General features: G+C 30.0%; 2 protein-coding genes across 4 annotated transcripts; both read left to right on the top strand.

Moving 5' to 3' along the window:
• The first annotated feature begins 948 nt into the window (after nucleotides 1–948).
• LOC148204580 (zinc finger CCCH domain-containing protein 3-like) lies at nucleotides 949–5,247 on the top strand. Of its 3 annotated transcripts, none has more exons than XM_088093980.1 (7): nucleotides 949–1,043; nucleotides 1,555–1,724; nucleotides 1,917–1,970; nucleotides 2,799–2,915; nucleotides 3,034–3,321; nucleotides 3,956–4,207; nucleotides 4,430–5,247. In XM_088093980.1, exons 1-7 carry the CDS (start codon nucleotides 980–982, stop codon nucleotides 4,742–4,744), a joined length of 1,260 nt encoding a protein of 419 aa, XP_087950106.1. In that variant the 5' UTR covers nucleotides 949–979; the 3' UTR covers nucleotides 4,745–5,247. The 3 variants fall into 3 exon arrangements, with proteins under 3 accessions (XP_087950106.1, XP_087950102.1, XP_087950110.1); XM_088093976.1 differs by having other exon boundaries at nucleotides 951–1,061; XM_088093984.1 differs by lacking the exon at nucleotides 949–1,043 and adding an exon at nucleotides 1,087–1,470.
• Nucleotides 5,248–12,874: 7,627 nt separating this feature from the next.
• Nucleotides 12,875–14,003, top strand: LOC148204579 (ethylene-responsive transcription factor 3-like). Its single transcript, XM_088093970.1, has one exon. The coding sequence runs from the start codon at nucleotides 13,043–13,045 to the stop codon at nucleotides 13,655–13,657; it is 615 nt and encodes a 204-aa protein (XP_087950096.1). The 5' UTR covers nucleotides 12,875–13,042; the 3' UTR covers nucleotides 13,658–14,003.
• The last annotated feature ends 8,182 nt before the right edge of the window (nucleotides 14,004–22,185 follow it).

The following is a 22,185-nucleotide window of genomic DNA, read 5'->3' as shown; positions in this document are numbered from 1 at the left end:
AAGCAGAAATTGTAATAAATACAGATTTTGGATAATTAAATTTTAAAAATTATCGTACATTTTAATCAGATAATAATACTAAAAAGAAATATATATATTGTTTTACAATAATAGCATTGTGGTGCAAAGAATGGGAGAAGAAAGTTTTGAGGCCATGAAATTAAAAATAGGCAAATTAAGATATGAAAATTATGATATAAAAGTGGTATATATAGGGTTATCTGTTGAAAAAAGATGATGAATGGTTGAATATGAAGCTAAAAATGGAGAGGTCTATTTATGAAAAGAATTAAAGTGGTTAATTGAGGAGATTTGAGATAATATTAAGAGTTGGTAAAAACTTGAGAATTCCAAAATTGGCATCTACTTTTTCAGGCTAATTAAATTTTGTTAAGAATCCAAATTTGTAGTAGTGGTTGAAGAGCACGCGCCAAGTGAAGGAAATAAATATTGGTTCACGTAAACGTGTTGTGGAGGTGCCACGTGGAGGGCAATATGGTACAGAGAATTAAATGTTCGTACACGCGCGCAAGAACCTTACTTTAGTATTACTGTATTAACATTATTATTATTAACTTGTCGGGTTTCACATTCAAAGATCCAAAATGTTCCGTAGATTGCAGAACCACAGCCAGGAACTCTAATCTAATTTGACGCCAACTTTCATCCAATTGGAATATTACTAAATCTCTTTTCACGATTTCACATTTGATTCTTCTCAATTTTACCTCCGATTCTCTCTTTGCACCTTTGTTTTTGTGTTGGTTTTAATAATTTTCTTTTCCGGGCAAAGTTTTGTTTATTTTATTGTTTTCAGTCTTTGGTCAATTTTCACTCTCTCCTGATGATCATTTTACCATGTGGGGTGAGTTAATTTGAGAGTGTTGTGCGCTGATTTCTTCTTAAAGGCTCAAAAAGGGTCTTCTGGGTTTGATCGAACAACCAAAAGAGTCTCTTGTTATCATTTCAACGCTACCAGATGCCAGAAAACAGGCAGGTTCTCAGGAATGCTGATTCTACACCTTCTGGTGACAACATTGAAGGTGGTGCAGATTTTTCTGGTGATTCATTTTCCTCTGTTTTTCTGTCATGATTCCTGCTTTAAATGGTCCTGATCATCGCTTAATCATGTTGCCTTTCTTTTGTTTCGCTAGGGAATGTTAGGTATTAGATTGTCTTCACAGAACCATTTTCTTTCGTTTATGATATCGTGGCTTTCTTTTTTTGGTACGACGATTTTGATTTTGAGAATTCTGGTGATTCACACAATGTATTGCGAGAGACCTTTGGGGATTTTTTAAAACATGTTTTAGTTTTTTCTTTTCAAAGTTTACTTTTCTAAGCTGAGCTTTTATGCTTGATCACCCGTGGGTTTACATAGTTGATGAACCTCTTTTAACGATGCAACGAAGGATCGCCTACATGTTTTGATCTTAAAATCTTTTAGGGAACACTATTGTGCTTTTTGAGGTGAAAATGTTAGCTATTGGTTTAATTTGCTCAAATGAGAGCTTGAATAGACTTTGCCTGATTCCTGACTGATCTGTTTCGTAGAAGCGATTCGTCGTTTGAAAATCAATGATAATTGGGACAGAGATGCTGCAGCTCAATCTACCCAATATCCAGATCGACCCGGTGAACCCGATTGCTTGTATTATTTGAGGACTGGAATGTGTGGTTATGGGAGTAACTGTCGCTACCATCACCCTGCCCATATTTCAATTGTAAGAGCTCTTTCTTTTGTTTCCTTTTCATTCCTTGTCTTCTGAATATATATTAAGCAACCCCTTTGGCCAAACACTGGATTAGTTTGTATAATTGTAATCTCTTGGTTCCTATTGAAATTCTTAAATCTGCTTCTCAGTTTTATCATATGCAAACAAAGGGAAGTTTCTAATACTTAATTAGATGTTCAGGGTTCTCATTATGGTGAAGAACTCCCCCAGAGGACCGGGCAACCTGATTGTGAGGTATGTTTATTTTGGTGATCAAAATGTAAATGTTTTGCAACTTTTCCCTCTGTTGAATTTGTTAGGAGTGTAATTTAGAACCGTTCTTGTGTCTCTGCCTAGCAACTTAAGCTTAGTCATAACAGATTATTCTTTATGAAACTGATTGTGGATGCGTTTTTATATTAGAACTCTACAGTGAAATCAAACGAAGTTTGAGGTTTGTTTTGTTATTAATAATAAATAAAATACCTTGCGTCTGTAGAAAACTCCATAAGAAGTTCCAAAGTTATGCGTTTCATATTTTGCAATGTCCCTCTGGCAGAAACTTTACCTGGTCTTTTGCATTTATGTTTGTCCTTTTTGTGGTCCCTTTCAATAATAGATCTGATCTGTTTGAAATGTTTAGCTTACTGATTACTGGTGCACTGATAACAAACCATTAAATGATGGAAAAGAAAATGTCAAACTGAAGTAGCGATACCTAATGAACTGGACAAAAGTAGAGTAGTTATGCTGTCAGTGTAACGTCAACCATTTTGTTTTCTATTGATGATTTGTTTGATTTTTACTGGTCATTTTATGCGGTTTTTGTCTTATAGATCTTAATCATAAGATTTCATATGATGGCAAAATTTTATTGATGCCAGCTATGGCATGCTTGAACTAGGAAAGGAATAAAATATATGAACTTGAGGTACACATCTATCATACTATAAATATCGGGTTACGGAACCCAAGTGTAATCTGAAGAATTTTGTATGCTACACAGTCCATTTCAATGGAAGATTTATTGTTCTATTCCGGTGCTTTTCAATTTGATTAACTTGTTTGAGATGTGCATTGCAGTATTTTCTTAAGACAGGGACATGCAAATATGGATCCACATGTAAATACCATCATCCAAAGGACAGGCGTGGTGCTGCTCCTGTGTCATTCAATACTTTAGGTCTTCCAATGCGTCAGGTTTGCGCATCCCTTTGCACCTTCAGCATTTTTATAATTGATTGCTGATCATTTTGTTTTTGTTGATAAAAGAAACCGTTGCAATCTTTCAACATTCTTTGATTGTTGTTGCATTTAGGAAGAAAAATCATGTCCCTATTACATGAGAACCGGGTCTTGTAAGTTTGGTGTTGCATGCAAGTTTCATCATCCACAGCATGCTTCCATTGGAGCATATCCCTTGGCTGGATCTCCTACCTCAACAATTATCCCTACATCAGGTTTACCATATGCCGGAGGGTTTCCTGCATGGTCAGCAGTGCCAAGAATGTCATATTTATCTGGGCAAGGTGTTCAATCTTATGTGCCACCTTTTCTCTCTTCTTCACAAGGCATTATACCCGTGCAGAGCTGGAACAACTACATGGTTAGTTAAGGATGTTGAATGTCCTGTTCATCTATATATTTGCTCTGGCCTTACTCAGTGTTATTCTGTCGTTGAATTCGACCTGTGTGGCCAGTATTTCTCTTCATGAATGATTGCAAGGGTTATTTACGTTTGCTAATTGTTACAGAAAAAAAGATGGAAGTGGATATTATTATATCTATTCTCTCTTACTGAAATTTTACTCTCACTCATAATGTTTTGGATGGCTGAATGAAGCATTAAGCAATAGTTATTTTTTACTTGGTGGCATCTAAAATTTTGTCGTCTGATTGATGTATAAATGCAAGGGGATTATAGTCCATCGTTACCATGTTTTAATTCCAAGTGTCTGACTGACATGTCTAGATACATATACCTATAGTTATTCATCATACTTTCCATCTATTTTATTATGGTGATGGCGAAGCACATTTGGAATCCATATCCCTGTTAATATCTGAAACGAAAAAGTGTCTTGTTCTTAAGGAAATCTTTGGAGCATCTGGCCTTTTAATGATAATTAATGATGTTGGGTTTTGGTTACTAAATTAAAAAGGAGCATACAGTTAACAGCAGTTTCTGCAAATTGAGTTAAAATCTTTTGTTTTGACTGTGACTTTGTTTCTCAAAATAGGGAAGTATGAATCCAACAATGCCTACTGGTTATCTTGGATCTAATCTTGTTTATGACTTCATGAATCTGGGGGAGTCACTTTTCGGCGGGCAGGCGATAAATTCAGCTCTCCCAAATCGACCTGATCAACCAGAATGTAGATACTTTATGAGCACTGGGACCTGCAAATATGGATCCGATTGCAAGTTCCACCATCCAAAGGAAAGAGTATCTCAATCATTAATAAATCCACTTGGCCTTCCTGTGAGACCTGTAAGTTCAGCTTCTCCAAAAATAATTTGTGATATCACTTTTAAAGTAATTCTTATGAAAGTTCACAAACTGTCGTAACAGAGTGTGACTGCATGATAGTAGGAAAAATCAGAGTATTTATTGCTCCTAATATACTGACAAGTTATTTTGACAATCCATATTGCTACCAAATATGGCTCTTTAGTGTTTAGATTCCTGATTTCAAACTTGGCTTATCTGCAGGGGCAAGCTGTATGCTCTTACTACAGAATCTATGGAATGTGCAAATTTGGTCCAACATGCAAATTTGATCATCCAGTGTTGACTATCCCTCAGAACTATGGCTTGACCTCACCTGCTCTAGCACTTGATGCTCCTCTTATTAGTAACCAAAGAGGGTTGTCAAGTGTACAACCACCTGAGACATCTCCTTCTAAATTATCAAGTGACAACAAGCTTCAGCACTCTGATGCAAAAGCTGCCACAGAAGATTCATCCAAACAAGCTGATACTACACCAAATTCCTTCCCAGCCTCCTCAGAGCCTTTACATGACTAAACTACTTCAAGTTTTATTTTTCTTTGGGACAATTTATTTTTTCCCCACATTTTCAGGAGAAGTATATCATACACACATACCATCGATTCCCCCCTTTTCACCTGCAATTCTGTCGAGTTGGATAGTTTGTTCAGAGGTTGTTGTGACAACCACTACCTTGTGGGGAATGGAAGGCATTTTTTGTGGTGAATAAAATGCAGGTAGAAAGTTTATGACCCTTCTTTTTTCCCTCTCTCTGCTGAGGTTGGTTTGGTATAACACTTAAAAAAGGTAAATGAAAAACTCAGGGATGCATGACAAACTTGTCACCAAATTTTTACCCCATTTTTTAAGGGTCTGCCTAACTGATAACAATTAATAATTTAGAGTGGTGGCTATGTAGAGTTTGGAAGTTCTAGATTATTGTCGGGTGTTTTCCAGCAGATTTGGTCATTTGTGTCTTTCATGTCTCTGATGTGAGTATAAACAAGAAAGACAATAATTATAGGAAGACTTGTTTATCACGTGAGTAGGGTCTATTAACCTTATTTTGTCTTTTTATCTTGTAATTTAGGAAAAGTACGTGAATGATTTAATTGTTCTGTGGCATGGTTAGAATTCTAAATACCAATTTGAAGGAGAAAAACAAGAAGCATAGAAAATAAAATACAAAGAAAGAAGACAAATAAGAGAATACGGAATCCATGAGCATTACCAAATGGGGTGGTGTTGGTGCTGGTTTTCTAATGGATTTAGATTCTCTTTTTCTTAAATAGTAAGATCTGATCTTGTTTGAGTACAAAAGATATTTTTTTTACATAATTAGGAGATTCTCCAACCACTCCTGCCAAGTTTTTGCTTGGCAAAACTTATTTCCAAAAAGATCTCTAATTGAAGAAAATCAAAGGTCTCAATCTCATTTTTCAAAGTTCAAATTATGATGAATTTGATAATATGGACCTTGGCTGGAATAAAAGGCCAACACAGGCCAAACCCTTTGGATTGAACAAATTTATTTAAATTTTGTTTAAGATTCCTCTAATCGTAAACAACAAAATTTACAATTTAGATTGATCAAATTTTAGTACTTAGATTGATTTTAGTGGAAGAAACTGACACTCACAAAACAATACATTATGGTTTAAATTTTTACGTAATATAAGATAAATACATTTACGTACCGCCGTTTTTTCAACAGGATTGATTCTTACGTAAGACATTTATGAAAAAAAAAACATATTAACGTGTAAGCATATATTTAAACACGTGTTGATTGGTTACAATAAAATCTATATTATTTAACTCCGCCTTTTGTTATTCCATTCTCTTTCCTACATTTTAAATCAATATATATGGATGCCTCTCGATTTTAATATGTTAGAACATTCTTGTATTGGTCACTTCAGCTACGACAGAATAAATTTTGTGAGAAAAAAAATTACTATGATAGATTAAAGTATACAAAAAAGATAATAGATGTACCAACCATTATATATAGGTTTAAATTTGATTTTCCAAATTAAGCAGGAGTTTATTATCCAATTAATATAGTTGAAAAAAGAAATACAAAAAAAACAGGAATGTTCCCGTAAATGAAAACAAAGTGGGGGAGAAAAAGACAAGCAATATCACATACATTCCCTTCCAATTAGCAATGGTACATTAAAGTTGGAAGAGTTAGGCCAATAAATGATTAACTCATCATTAATCACACTTATTGTAAGAATTAAGCGTTGATTAATGATATATTACTAGGTAGAATTTAGCAGGCGATGCATTAAAGTTGGAGACATCAACATTGTGGAAGTATTTTGGAATATTGGAGAAGAGAATAATAGCATTAAGGGTGTTGGGTTATACGTTTTCATGTCACACCACCATCGAATAAAATGGAATGATTGCTTTGGGAATAAAAACACGATGGCTGCACATCGTGGACCAAGTTGCCTACTCGTTTCAATATTCAGTACAATTCAAGACTTACTGAATAATAATTCTCATCAGTTTCGATGAATTGTGACCTATACATGTATTAATGCTAGATACACTGTCTTTAACTTTTGAACGATTTTGAGATCAACATGAAAATTATGCTTGCAAGATATGGGTTATGTATTCAATAAGTATGTAAAATTTGTGTTCAAATTCTATATGCATACTTTTCTATACTTTATCCAAGTCTCCAAAACCAAATGGAGCCTAAAGACTATTGTCTCCTCGTATTTGTAATTTTTTTTTCACCTTTTATAAAAAACAAATTAAAATCTTCACATTTTCAGAAAAATAAAATTCAATGTACTTAAAATTAAAATTTTAAATTACATGTTTGCACTCTAAATCATGTGCAACAAGTTTGTTAACGGAGTTCAATCAGATTATTAGTTAGGAAGGAAGAAAAAACCGTTAAAACATTTATTAAACATAAGATTAAATATGTTTTTAGTTTTTAATTTTGAAAGTAAAATTAATTTTTTTTCTATCTCAAACTTTGATATAATTTGGTTTTCAAAATTAAAAAATAATAAATATGGTTTTCTTAATTCAACTGTCTTAAAAATAATTTTGATGTATTAAATGATGTTTTAAACTTATATTTGAATTCCTCATACTTTTTGATACGTTTTAAGTTAAATATGAGATTGAAACACATTTAAAATATGAAAGAAATAAATAATTTCATTGAGTTAAGAGAACTATATCCATTTTAGAGATGATAATGGGTCGAATCAAATACAAATAGTGTCAATCCGCAATCCGATCCGCAATAAAAAATTCACTTATTACTCCGCTCTACTATCCGCTTGATACCTGTTAAAAAATACCCGTAGGTATTTTAAAACGGGTTGGTACTTGTGGATGCTAGTGAATATTTAAAAAATATATTTTATAAATTTTTAAAATAAAATATAAATAAAATTAGAAAAATATAAATTAAATAAATATAAATTAAAATTTAATTTAATTAAATTTAACCTATTAAAAAATAGAATAATTTTAATTTTAATTAAATTAAATTAATAAAATATAAATTAATTTTTTTATTTTAATATTTTGTGGGTAATGGATACTTCAAGTACAATATAGTACAGGTAGAATAAAATAAGATTAAAGTTAAGAAAAAGTTGATTTATTCATGACATCAAACACACAAAAGTAGATAAAAGTGGATGTTATCTATGTGTATAATTGAACTTTGCAGGACTAAAAGACAAGGGTGTGCATGGGAGAAGGGTGGAACTTCTACATGATCATAGTTTGAATTTTGATTTTTGTGTAATTGGCATGTGATAGTTCAAATTTATTGTTATTGCAATGTGTTGGTATTCAATGTTTGGTCGTATGGGTTTGTGTTCTTTCTTGTTTTAAAATTTGTTTATATTAGAGTTTCATGTTTATATATTTTATCTTCGAAGTGAACACGATTATGAATGTTTTAGGGTGTTTAAAGCACATTTAAATTCCTTTTGGATGATGTCATTGTTTGGTTTCCAACAATCGAAGATTGGTTTTAGCATGAAATGGAAGAAATTTAGTTTTTGCAATGTGAATAGGGCAATTCATGCCACCACCAATTAATACTTGTCTAAGGCTCTTAACACTTGGTTACTTAGTTAAGCCTTATGTGCTTGTAGTTTTAGCCTTTGCCCCTCCCTAACTTTAGAACTAGTAATTCTTCTCTTACATATTCAATGTTTATGTTATTTATGCATTTTTCTTTTCCATCTAGCGTTAGACCTTCCCTAACTTTATGACCAGTATATTCTTTTTCATTTATCTCAAAATAATTTTTTTTAAAATATTTATGGATTGAAACGAGTATCTAGCGGGTACTTGCGGATTGAAAAAACTCTTCAGATTTTTTTGTACGGATAGTGAAACAAGTAGTGAGTACAATTTTTTATGCGGATTATGTAGTGGGTTAATCATATCCGTACTTGACCCGATTCATTACCATCCCTAGATGTGACACACCACTAAACTATCTTGACAACTTGAAAACATAATACACATGTCTTAAACAGGTTGGGAATGTGGTACAATGTCTACCACATAAAAAAAAACTAATAATATTGGTCATTGAAAACTAAATTCATAACTTTCTTAAATGAAAATAGAATAAAATTTGAAAGAAAAACAAAACTAAAAAATAAATAATAGTTTAGAGATTAAAAGTATATTTAACTATATTAAATTTTATTTTTTTATTTTTTTATTTAAGTTTTTTTTATCGACATTTCTTTTATTGAAATACTAAATAAGATCTAAAATATGCTAAAAAGTTGTCACCTTTTAAGGACAACCATATTGGCTTAGCATGTCAAAAGGATGAATTCACAAGTTAAACTCTTGGAGTTATTTTTAACCTTTTAATTCATTAAACTAGTACTAATCCACTAAAACTATCAGTTATAAATTTACATGACTCTCTTTATTCCTTACACAATTGAATAATCAGTTTAAGAAGATGATCTAAATACTTTTTCATACCATATATGTTTACACATAAAAGTGATTCTTAATAATTTGAGCTTAGCATGACATTTTCTACACCCAATAAGCAATAGAAAATATACCTGATTCATATAATATTAGTTAAGAATAATGAGACTGTTTTATACATGTTTTTTTTATACATTTTAAATTATATTATCTGACAAATGTAAGAATTTTAAAAAAATTATTTAATTTCTAAAAAAGGTGCAGACAACCATACACTTTATAGATCTCGTGAAATAATTTTGGAGTAAATGTTGTTGAAAAAATGTAATATATCAAAGTAATATATCTATCAACGATAGATTAATGTAGAAAATATTATAACTTTATGATATTTTATCTTAAGGTCATGTTAGTATATTGAAATCTCAAAATTCATCAAGTGGGATTACACTAAATTCATAATAAATAAAATGTACTCATCATAAAAAAATTTAAATAAATACATTAAGATAAAATATTAAATTATTTTCTAGGAATGAAAGCTAACATATCAGTATAATAATGTTTTTTTACGAAAAACATGATAAAGTTTTAATTGCATATGCATATATAAATACAAACACATTTTATACTATTTTATCCGGGATACATTACATTTATAGTGAAAACACAATTATTATAAACAAAAATAATAAAATTGTTGTTACTATAATTAAAGAAAATAAATGTAAATAATTTTCACAAATTCATTAGAAATAATTATTTTAGTTTTAAAAAGTAGTTAAATTTAAAAAAAGGAAAATGATTAGATTTAAAAAAAATCGGTATATAAAAAAAGAAAATCTCCATTATAAGATATATAAATGTTTAAATCATAACAATTTGCAATTTCAAGAGTTTGACTGATATTATCATGTTGTCTAGATAATACAATGAAGTATAAAACTTACAATAACATAATACTGGTTTTCTATTATAGCTCCAAGAGCAAGTATATTTATTGAAGGAAATAAAAGAACAAAATTGAAAATAAGTTGTTTTTATAAGAAAAAAATACATAAAATAACACAAACATCTCTTACAAAACACAAAGTATAATTATTATTTCTTTTGGTTATATGATAGAAAATAAGCATAGATGTAATTGGTTAACCATCCAGTACTTTTAAATTGTATATCCATTGAATTAGCTCTATTGTATTATTATAAATATATCAAATAATATTTGAAATAGTTTATAAAATACATTATATATATATATATATATATATATATATATATATATATATTCAAACTATTTTAATTTTCTATGTTTAAATTATAATATATCTATTTCATCTTTACTTATAAAAAATATCATTTTCAGTAAACAAAAACATGAAGGTTATATATAACTCAGTGAAAAGTTTCATTTGTTACATAATAAACATGCATAATAGTTTACAAAATTTTTATAAAGTGCACAAACAAAATAAATATATATTTAATTTAGAAACAAAACAATTTTTTTGAAAAATATTTTTGGAACTTAAAAGACACTCAATCTTAAATTTTAATTACTGTACATCCTTTCATGATATTTTCTTAAAATGCTTTAATTTTAATTAATTCATGGCTTTTGTTACATTATTATCCAATGCATTTTGCTTTTTTTGATCGATAAAAGATATTCCATAAAAAATATTAAAAAATTAGTAAAATTCACACACACACAATAATGGATGTAAGTGTAAAAAAATAATTAACCATATAATTTAATCATTTATTGAAATACCATTAAATTTAATTTATTTAGATTTAGGTTTAAATTATGAAACTAAATATGTACGTGTATATTTATTTATTTATTTATTTATAAGGTATATAATGAATAACAAAAAAAATGTTAATTTTTTTTTATTAAAGTCAGCATTGCATCATGAATTTATTCAATGAAGAATTTTTTTTTTGGAAAAAAATTGATTATATTTTTATGAGATAAAAATTTAAGAATAAATTTAATATAATACCAAAAAAATTTAATTAATAACAAAAATTATTAAAGTTCTTTAAAAGATGAAAAAAAAGTGTATTTTATATTGTTAGTAAATTCTTGGAATTTTTGTAATATATATACGTTTAAAATCTTGAAAAGGTTTTGGGATGCTCGAGTTTAAGTGGAGTGCATTCATACCTCTTGTTGCCTCCTTAATACTAATTCCTTTTGGTTTAACATGTTATCATGATGCCTTTGAATTCCAAAATATTTATATACATTTTTTAGTTTTCTTTGTGTGGGAGTCTTACTGTTGGCAGATTGGTCTTATACATACTACTAAAACGGTTTAAAACATATTTTACTTATAATTTTAATATTCAAATATATAATAATTTTATGACTAACTCTCCGCGTTATGCTTAAAAATATTAAATAAAATTTGTGATAATTTTAATAAAAATATTATTTATTTTATATACATAAATATTTATTAAAATATTCTATCATGTTTTAAAACAATGAAAGTTAAAAAAAATTATAATAATAACATTTTTAAAATAATGAAATTCTTAAAAAAATTATTTATATTAGATTATTTTAATATTAAAATAATTAATTTTTACTCTTTTTAAATTATTTTCATTTTCTAAAATATCATTTTTTAATCTTTATAAAACACATTTTTACTTTGTGCTAATCAAAAAGTGTTTTAACATTTTTTTAAAAGAGACATGGTGAATTATGTCTAAGGATATAAAGGATTATGCTTCAACACAATAATTTTTCAAAATTGATTATGTGCTGATTACACTCTCAACCTTACTTAACAAACCAAATAACAGTATTTTTTTTACATTACCTTCATCCATAAAACTTCTAAAGAATACATAAGTCTAATAGACAAAATACTAGAATAGTAATATTTGATTGTGTTTCTCATTTCTTTCTTCACATCTCCAATAGGACACCTTTGTCTTTTTTGTTTTTTGTTTTTTGTTTTTTTTTTACCGTTTCCTCCTCAAACCTTTATGTTGAAATGTGAACAATAAATAACTTAAAATTCAAATATAATATATAAAATATAAATAGGAGACTTTTTCTCACCGTACGCATACACAAACTAATTTAATGTGTGAATACTAAATATCTTAATTCATGCAAACTAAATGAAGCATTACTTGGTATACTTGGTACACTTTTACTTTTTATAGCGTTACTTTAGGTTATAAATCGTGATTTAAGGAACCTAAAAGATCACTAACAGTTCAATTACTGAACAAGAGACACACTATGATTGAAACCATGCTATTTCATCTGTCTATCCATACTTTATTACTTTCCCATTCATTTAACTTTCCAATAGAAGGCAAATTCAAGTTAAACCAACAGAAAATGTTTGCAATGTAATAAATATGCAATGAATAATAGTAAAGAAGAAGTGTGAATATTTGTGGAAAATTATGTTTGTTTTATGAAAAGATTTTAAACATGAATGGTGAAAAGAAAAAACATGTGAAAATTAGAGAAGTGTGGTTAAAAGTGAAAAGGTGTGATTAGAATTGGGAAAACGGTTGCTGAGAATTGTGGTGGTTGGACATTGCGCTTTGGTCCGAATAACAACAATAATTACGACAAGCAAACGCCTAACACCATAATCACATCAGGGGCAGAGAGCCCCCAAACACCACCACACAACGACAAAAGGGTAAAAAGGACATTTAAAGTCACCATAATGAATCTATTGGAGCAAACGAGGCAAGACCACATCATGCGACTCCAAACCTAAACGAGAAAGGAAAAGAAATGGAGAAGAAACGAGATTAAGAACTGGGGTTTGGAAAAGGTGGTCTCTTGCGTCTCGATCGAAACCATCTTCTTCTTCCAAACGATTCCAGTAAAACATGCGACGAGGGAGAGCCACCGCTGCTGTCGCCGCCGTCCATCCCTCGGCGGACCAGGAACCTCCCACCAAGGAGACGCGCTTCCGTGGCGTCAGGAAGCGCCCCTGGGGACGATTTGCGGCAGAGATTAGAGATCCGTGGAAAAAACAGCGCGTGTGGCTCGGCACCTTCGATTCAGCCGAGGATGCAGCGCGGGCCTACGACGCTGCGGCCCGATCCTTCCGCGGGCCCAAGGCAAAAACCAATTTTCCTTTCCCGAACCCGGATACTGACCACTCCCACTCGCAGATTCCGCTCTACCAGGCTCACGGGCTCTCCAAGTTCGACCAGGTCCAGGTGAACCGGCCCACCACCAGCGGCATGAGCAGCACGGTCGAGTCCTTCAGCGGGCCTAGGGTTCCTTCTTCCTCCACTTTCCACCCTCGCAAGCCCATCGTTAACCCTATTGTCCCTCCTCTCGACGATTGCCACAGTGATTGTGACTCTTCTTCCTCCGTCGTCGAGGACGAGGACTGCGTCCTCACTTCCTCGTTCCGGCAACCTCTCCCCTTCGATCTCAACCTCCCGCCTCCCGGCGCCGACGATGACATCCCGGCCACCGCCCTCTGCCTCTGATGACGGATCGGTATAATCCTCCTCCTCCTCTTGATCCTCTTGTTCCATCGATGTCCTTTAATTAATTAATGTTTACAAGTTGTTAGATTGTTGTGGTGTTGTAGAGTAATATTATAGGCACGGAGGGATGGAGGTTTGTGTTGTGGTGGTTGTGGCTGTGTTGTTGTAAGTTATTTGGATCCTGTGTCATAGCATTGGACCTGATCTGAAAACTGGTTGGTGCTTATGCTTTCTTCGTGGATCTCCTTCTTACCTTACCTTACCCAATTAGAACTTACTCTTTTTGTTTTCTTTTTGTACAAAAATTATGGCAATCAGATCATAGAATAAATTACATTCTAATCAATTGCACACTGTCCTTGCTTGCTTCTTCGTCATCATCTTGCATAATCTGCATTCCATCATTGCATATGGATTGGATTTTTTGTGCAACAGTGAGTAGGACTCTGCATTCAGATGCTGCTTTGTTTTATCTTAATTCTTGTTCTTTGTTATGAGAAAAAATCGTTCAAGAATCTGGATTTTTTTCAATAAATCTTTGATGTTAATTGCAAGAGTTTAAAATATAATCACCATCATTGCTTTGTAGACCATAACTTAGTTGATGACGATGATATGGATCTGATTTATAGGGGGGTAGTTCGTATTACTTCTGTAACTTTTTGTTTGAACAAGGACTTTCTTAAAATAGAGAAAGATATGTTTTTTATCCTTCACTATATCTCAAGATTTGATTTGAGTTCATGTAAAATTTTAACATGTTTGTGTAAACATTTCTCAAAAGTGATATATAAGCGATGTGAATATCAAATACTAAAACCATGTGTTTCTTTGAAGATGTTGGGATAAAAAACAGCATATCACATTTTGATTAAGTATTGTCTTTAGGATAGTTTGAATAACCAAAACATGTTATTACCCATACAAATACCACTTTTTTGTTACCATAATCAAACAATAGTTTGGAGAAATTGTGTAAAAGTAAAAGTGAATAGGACTAAGTACATACAAGGATAGAGACATTTACTTTAAGATGTCGGAAAATTAGGTCATGTATTTGATTTGTTATAATGATTAACAGGGGTCTTGCATGTTTCATGCCCGAAGGCCATAAATTTAGGTCTTCACATCTCTGAAGATCTCAGACCTTGATTTTTCTCCTTTCGCTATTTTGGAAGATCATTTTTGGTTTTAAAAAATGTAGGAACTTGGTTATCTTAGTTTGTGATAGGAATAAAATGAACACACATGTGATGGTTGGGGGACGCCACCATCCTCCATGTGATTAATTAGGGAAGATGAATAATATTTCATTTCATCAAGTTTCTGGCTTCAGTTAGACACCATAAAATTCCATGACATGGTTTGAATGTCAAACTTTTTCTGCATGGTATTTACTTAAAGCTTGAGATCGGTACCTTCTCAACAACCCTATTGATAAGGCAAATGAAAGTGTGTTGTGCACAAGAAGAATTTTCTGGCTTTTGTTTTGAAATAAACTTCTACTGAGATGATTGATTTCTGAACAGAAAGTGGATACTGTGCTATTTTCTGCCTATAATATTAATCAATAATAGCATAAAGTTATACCTTTATCACTAGGAGTGTTACCGAAAATGAATGGTTAACATATATTAAAGCCATCATGTTAATGGTTTTAATAAAGTAGAAGGAACATTGAGAATATCTGGTTTATACTAAATATGAAAAAACATCTGTGTTGTGTTAACGTTTTTTGATTTGAACATATAAAAGATACGAACAAATATGATTTTTCTCTGTTGATATGGATATCATTATCTTTTTCTGTAAATTTAAGCGAAAGAATCCAACTTTGTAATGATTGTATAAAACGAATATTCTTCACCGTCCTTGTGAATAGTAATTCTTTAACAAATAAACATATTACTTACAATAAAAACAAGAAAGAAGGAACAAAACTTATCCTTCATGAATAAAATAGCACTAAGAAAAGCTGGAAAGAAAAGAAGAAGCTTATAGCGAAAGTATTAAGGAAAAGAAGCATATTTCCATGAATCAAAATAATACTTTACACGCACATATAGTTTGGATGGTTCTACGTTAATTTTTTTTATATACTTAGATTCAGCTTCTAAATAACAGATCAATAGTATTTTTAAGTGCAGCAAACATTATTCTATTTCCATATGTTGTGAGACTGAAAATTTGTTTCGAATTTAGTTAAAATTAATTTCAGGAAGAAACCTTATCTATGTTAGACTTGGATACGAATTTAACAAAAATGGGTATAAAACAATGTTAGACAATTATTGTAATTAAAGATGGATTAGACAAACCTTTGAGAAGATTACAAATTAACCCCTTGTGTGGGTTTGCGAGAACTTAACGAATTGCAGAGAAGGACAGTTTGCGTTGAGTTGTGATAAAAAATTTACCCACATACTTAATCCAAAATTGCAAAAAGGGCCTTAGGTGAATGTAAATGGAGATCTACCAGACCCTACAAATGGGCACATATCTCATTCAACAAAGATAAAGCATCTATGTACCTTAATTATGTTTCAACAACATAGGTTTAGTTTGCATGTATTGCTATAAGCACATGTTCTAATGTTTTTTTTTTCTTCAGTTGGCCTAATTTGTGAAGCAATGGAGAATGAACAAAAATATTCCTACTGTTTGATATCTTTTTACTGGAAAATTAATGTATTTGCATTCTCTTTCAAGGAAAATAACAATAAAAGGGTTAGTATATGGGAGAGATTGAATAAACTATCAATAAATATTGTATCAGTAATACTTTTGTATATAAAATGAAATTATTGACCTAAGAATTTAATTATCTGTATTGACTTTTTTAAAATTGAATAACAATAAAATTATCGAATTATTTTTATTTTTATTTTTTTAAAACTATATTTAATCTAATAAGATAACAAATAATTATATATAAAATGTGTGAGATATAAACTTACAATCCAATGAAAAGCTTTAAAAAGTAAAGTATGATTCAATTAAAAGTTATTAACCATTATAAAAATTACTTTAGTGGAACATTGTCTCCCCCTTGGCTTATTATACTTATGAGGGGAATTCGAATTGCGTCTATGGTATTCAAAACTCGCTATTAGGTAGAAAATTTACTTCATAGTGATAATAAATTTAATACTTTACATTAATATAAAATAATTTAATGTCTTGATTAAATATATAATGGCTAATGTATGGTTTTTTAAATATGATAAAAATATATATAATTTGATAAAATTATTATTATTATGAAATTCAACTTTTAAATATTTAAATAATCTCATATGTAACAAATGATAATGAGTATAAACAAATATATAACATATAAGTTTATAAAATGTATTTATAGCTTTTTATGAAGAATTATAGTTTTAAACTTTTAAAATATATAAACACACTATTAATAATCACACTTGTATGTCTCCCTCGTCATTTGTTTATATAGTTGATAAAATAAGCTAGTCCAGTTTATGATTGTTGCTCCTTCCACCACCCCAAGTGCTTCTGCACCTCCCCACTATTTTCTTTTATTCCAAAAATACTTTACACCTCCCCACTAATTTCTTTTATTCCAAAAATACCCTACACCTCCCCACTATTCTCAATAATCTTTCTCTTTCTCTCTCTCCATTAATGGACCATTTATATGGCTTATATTTAAACTTGTGATATATTGCAAAATATAAAATTCAGAGAAAACTTCAATATTAGTGCTTCTATCACTTTCATTTTATAAACTTAAAAGTTAGATGCAAATACAAAATAATAAACATAATAATATTAATAGTAAATAATATATTATTATTATATACTAACTTTATAATGACGAAAGAACTAAATAAATTCCAAATCTTTAACAAATAAATTTTCTTTTATATTTTAAGTATTTAATAATATTTTTATATTATTTATCTAATAAATTAAATACTTTATTCAAGTTATTTGAGTCAAACATGTCGGTAAGTTAAAACATAATATAATGTTAAAAATTATAGATATTAAATGTAAAAAAAAACACATACATATATATAAACATTTTTCTAGAAATTTAAAACAAAATTTTACCATTTATTAAGTAATTTGAAGAAAAAAAATATATTGAACAGTGAAAATAAGATTGAATCAAACTTATTTAAGGAAAGTGTAAATAAAATTTTGCTGGTGGAGGGAGTAACACCCCCAGTCTATTTTTACTCGACCCGTTCCTGGCTCACCAAATATTGGTTGAGTTGGGTTGAATTACTAAAAAAAAACTACAAATTGTCACATGTCTCACCACAAGACAAACTCACAGGTTGGCTGGCTGACCACGGGCTGATTCACCACTTTTTTTTAATTTTAATTTTTAATTTTTTTAATTTTTAATTTTTAAAATTTTGTTTGTATTTATAAATAAATATTTAACATATATTTAATCATATAAATATTTTTTATGCTTTTAATTGATTAATAAATATTTATAATTGGATAAATTAAAATAATTATTACATTTACATGTTAAATTACTCTATTATAACTAATAATTGGAACTTAAATGGTAAGTGTTAATAATTTAAATTATAATAGTATTGCATATTTATATCTTTATTGAAATATATAAAAAGTTTAATCTTTAATTATTTTTATTTTAATTTTAAAAAATAAAAAACAAAATGGATTAGCGAGTCACGGGTCGGGCTAGGCGGGTACGACTAAAACGGGTTGACAGGTTCGGCCAAAATAGGTTGACGAGTTCATAATTCCAACCCAACCCACGTTATTTTGGCGGGCTAGCGTGTTGGTTCGTGAGCCGCAGTCCATTTTGACACCCTATATTTAACATACAATCATAGTATGCAAACAAACTACAACATCATATAATAGAGTACGGTAGTGAAAATTTCAATAAGTCATATGCTCAAAAACCCATTAATACAAACATTTAAATGTTCATATTCATAATCACATAATTCAATGTTAGTATAACATTAATTAAATTACATATATATTCTGGACTCAAATTATACACATGCATTGAGTCAGATGCTCATAAAATATTGCATCTGTCATATAATCTCATAGTGTATTGTAATGATTGACCTTGGTTCTGCTCACTCTAAATTCCCCATGATAGGGTTAGTTCCTTCTATATATTTTCTAAGTCATGACGCTATTTCATAAGGATCCCGTAGACTAGGATCTTTCTTCAACTCTTGCCACTTAAACTACATTCTCTCAATGAATTTATTAGTTTAGTAGAGTTAGAATGACTTCATACTTCCCCACTCAATGCACACACTAGATTATACCATATGATACTTCTCCTTATAAATGATCATATTCATACAATCATACCATTCCATCATAATTTCAAAAGATTTTTTACATTAAATCTCAAACTACATTTGAGAAATCATCACCATCACCAGTCGAACCTTATTCTTCCCTTCTCATTCATACAACATATCCACACATAATACAAACTAGTTTCAATCCATTATATTCATAGCATAAAAGACTGGTTCTACTTACACTTACCTTTATTTTGTACAACAAAACAATCACTTTCCTCAAAATTGTGATTTCTCACCCAACCACCATACAATTTGTTTAATACTCTGAGATAGATTATTCCTTGAACTTAGACTCGCTCGACGATACGTGTTTTCGCTCAACAAATTGTATTCTCACTCAACAAAACACCTGTGGAAGTATACTCGCACAATAAAGCCTTGACTTGCCAAACAACGTAGGTCCTTTAGTTAAATTCCACTAGATTCGCCTAGCAAGGCTAGGCTCGCTCAACAACCAAAACTCCTCTACCTCTCTGTAATTTCCAAAAATCATTTTTGCCTAGCTACAATTCTACTTGCTTATCAGCAATTTCCTTTGGAAGTTTGTTTTACCTAGCTCGCCTAAAGAACTTTAACTGCCTAGTGAGTGGAAAGGTTTGAAACTCTTTGTGATTTTATTTTTTGCTCTTATTCAATGGAGTTTTGGATCACCTAACAAGTCTACATAAACAAAAATAAGAGTGATTTATGAGTTTGATCAATTGATTCTAATTGGTGTTAGTATCTCTTTTACAGACAATGCTTGACACAAATTAATTCGAAAAAGGACTATTATGAGCCAATTGGTCCAAATTCATATACATATGCTCAAATATTTCATATATCATACATCAATTTAGCATACAAAATTTTACACAAACATTACACAAATACTAATTTACTTAAGTTCATGAGTGATAACTTTTTGGCAAGTATACCAAATCGTTCCAAGTAATACAGTGAATAAGTAAAAGTATCGTCTCCCAAGGGACTTGTGCAACACATGACAATTCTTCCTTTTATAACTCAATTAGACATCAAAATGCACAAAACAACACAAGAAACTATTTTTGGTATTTTATCAAACAGTTGGTGCGCAAGAAATTTATATTTAAAAGAAACATCGTTGGAATTGGGTTTCATGAATCATATGAAGATAAAACTCTGTACAATATATCATTATTTCATTCAAACATTCACACCAAGGCATACTAGTCCTAATCCCTTAGCAACTAGTTCTAAATTAATATATCAAAATGCTAATCCCTTAGTCAATTTAATATACAATTTGCATTAAGTCCGATGTTAAGAATGATCAAGTTATTGAGTCTATCCCTAGATCCCAAATCACTTAAGTGCTCTATCTACGTTCGTTCATGTTCAAAGTTACTTTCCAGTAATCAAAGACAGTAAAAGAACGTTATATTTTCATACAATGATAATAAATTCAAGAAAGAGCATATGAACAAACAACGATATATTGAGCAGGAAAATTACAGTGAGTTCATTACATCCAATCCCAACGAAAGAGAAATTTAACTACTCCTAATCATCTAAAACGTACACATTTGAAGCAATCCCTTGCAACAATGGTGTCTTGATGCCTTGAAGTAGTCTCCGGAAGTTCCTGAGATGTTTTCGTTTCTTTCTTTTGTCTGGAACTTCTGTTCGAAGGGAATGTTTCTGTCGCTCTGTCACGTCTTTTAAAGCCACTTAAATTCATTAATTCGCTTAGCGCACATGTATTGGTGCGCTATGCGAATTTTGTGTAACCGCTGCCTCTCAACTGATGTTATTCGCACAGCGCACAAGTAATGGTGCGCTATGCGAATTTTCATTTCCTGGCAGTGCGAATTTTGGCTTTCGCTTTGCGAAAATTGGCTGACAGAATCTAAATAATACACCATTCCCTGTACAATATTTTACATAACAATCTACTACCTATTACAACTTTTCAATGAGGAACAACATGAATAATTACAAGATTGAGTTCATTTATAAGTATAAAAACAACTCTTTTTCACACTTATCAATGAGAGGTTTCTAACTCAACCAAAAATTACAAACTAGACATAATACAATTTCATTAGAAATCAATATATAAATCAAAACAAGCATAAACATGTATAAAAATATTACCAACTTCCCTTATTTGGATTATGAGCCACTAGTACAAAATTTTTCGCTATCTTTAAATACCTCTACTCATACAAATAACTCATATCAATGATTTGGTTATACTCGGACGATACTAACGAGGAGAGATTCAACTTGAACTCTTAAATATTACATGCAAGTCCAAAAAATCCAAGTTTAAAACAACTCAAATGCAACAAATTTTTTAAAAGACCAAAATAAAGGACAACAAAATGAACTTATCTTCTTTGATAAATCAATTTTATAATATTACCTCGAAGTTCTATTTTGATTTTAAACAATTATATAAATTCGTTAGAATCTTAAAGAAAAATTAGAAGAGAAAAAAATTCAAGAAAATAATGATTTTCATAAAATAAAATTGAGTAACTCATACTTCTGCATATAAATTAGACTTTTATTAATAAAATAATTAAGTTTATTTTTTAAAAGACACTTATTTTTTTACACATTTTCTGTTCCATGTTAATTACTTATATTTAAATAACATTTTTATTTTCAAAATTTCAAAGTTCCCTTCCCCTAGACTAAATTTTATACTAATCTTATATTATTTGTATAGATGTAATAAAATTTTTAAAATATACTAAAATATGAATAATTTCATTATTTTATTACTTTTTAAATTTTTTCACAATTTAACAGAAATATTTATGATGATATAAAAACACATGCAACTATTTTTATTCAAATAAAACAGGTGAGTTGAGAAAATACTTACTTTTTATATATAAACTTATTAACTGTGCAACTAACTATTCCTAAAAGGTATACTTAAAATCACATTGTAAAACAAAAAAGGATTACTCCAAATTATATTGCTAACATAGCGTAACTATACATAATGAAAGATAAAAAACTTCACGTAAATAGAAAAATTAAAAGGTGACAATTTATGATTTAACTTATAGCCTTTCTTATTCTCACTGCACCTTGATTTAACAAAATATTTAATTTGACATAAGAAATGTAAGAGAAGTTTAAATATTATGTAGATAACATGAAATTCTAAAATAATTTGTCAATTCTAAACATATACATCCAAAT

The sequence above is a fragment of the Vigna umbellata genome, chromosome 1 (genome assembly GCF_029865625.1).
Source record: "Vigna umbellata cultivar VRB3 chromosome 1, Vumbellata_1.0, whole genome shotgun sequence".
Classification (NCBI taxonomy): Eukaryota; Viridiplantae; Streptophyta; class Magnoliopsida; order Fabales; family Fabaceae; genus Vigna; species Vigna umbellata.
The sequence above is the reverse complement of the archived record's forward strand: the minus strand, read 5'-3'. Positions and strand labels throughout refer to the sequence as shown.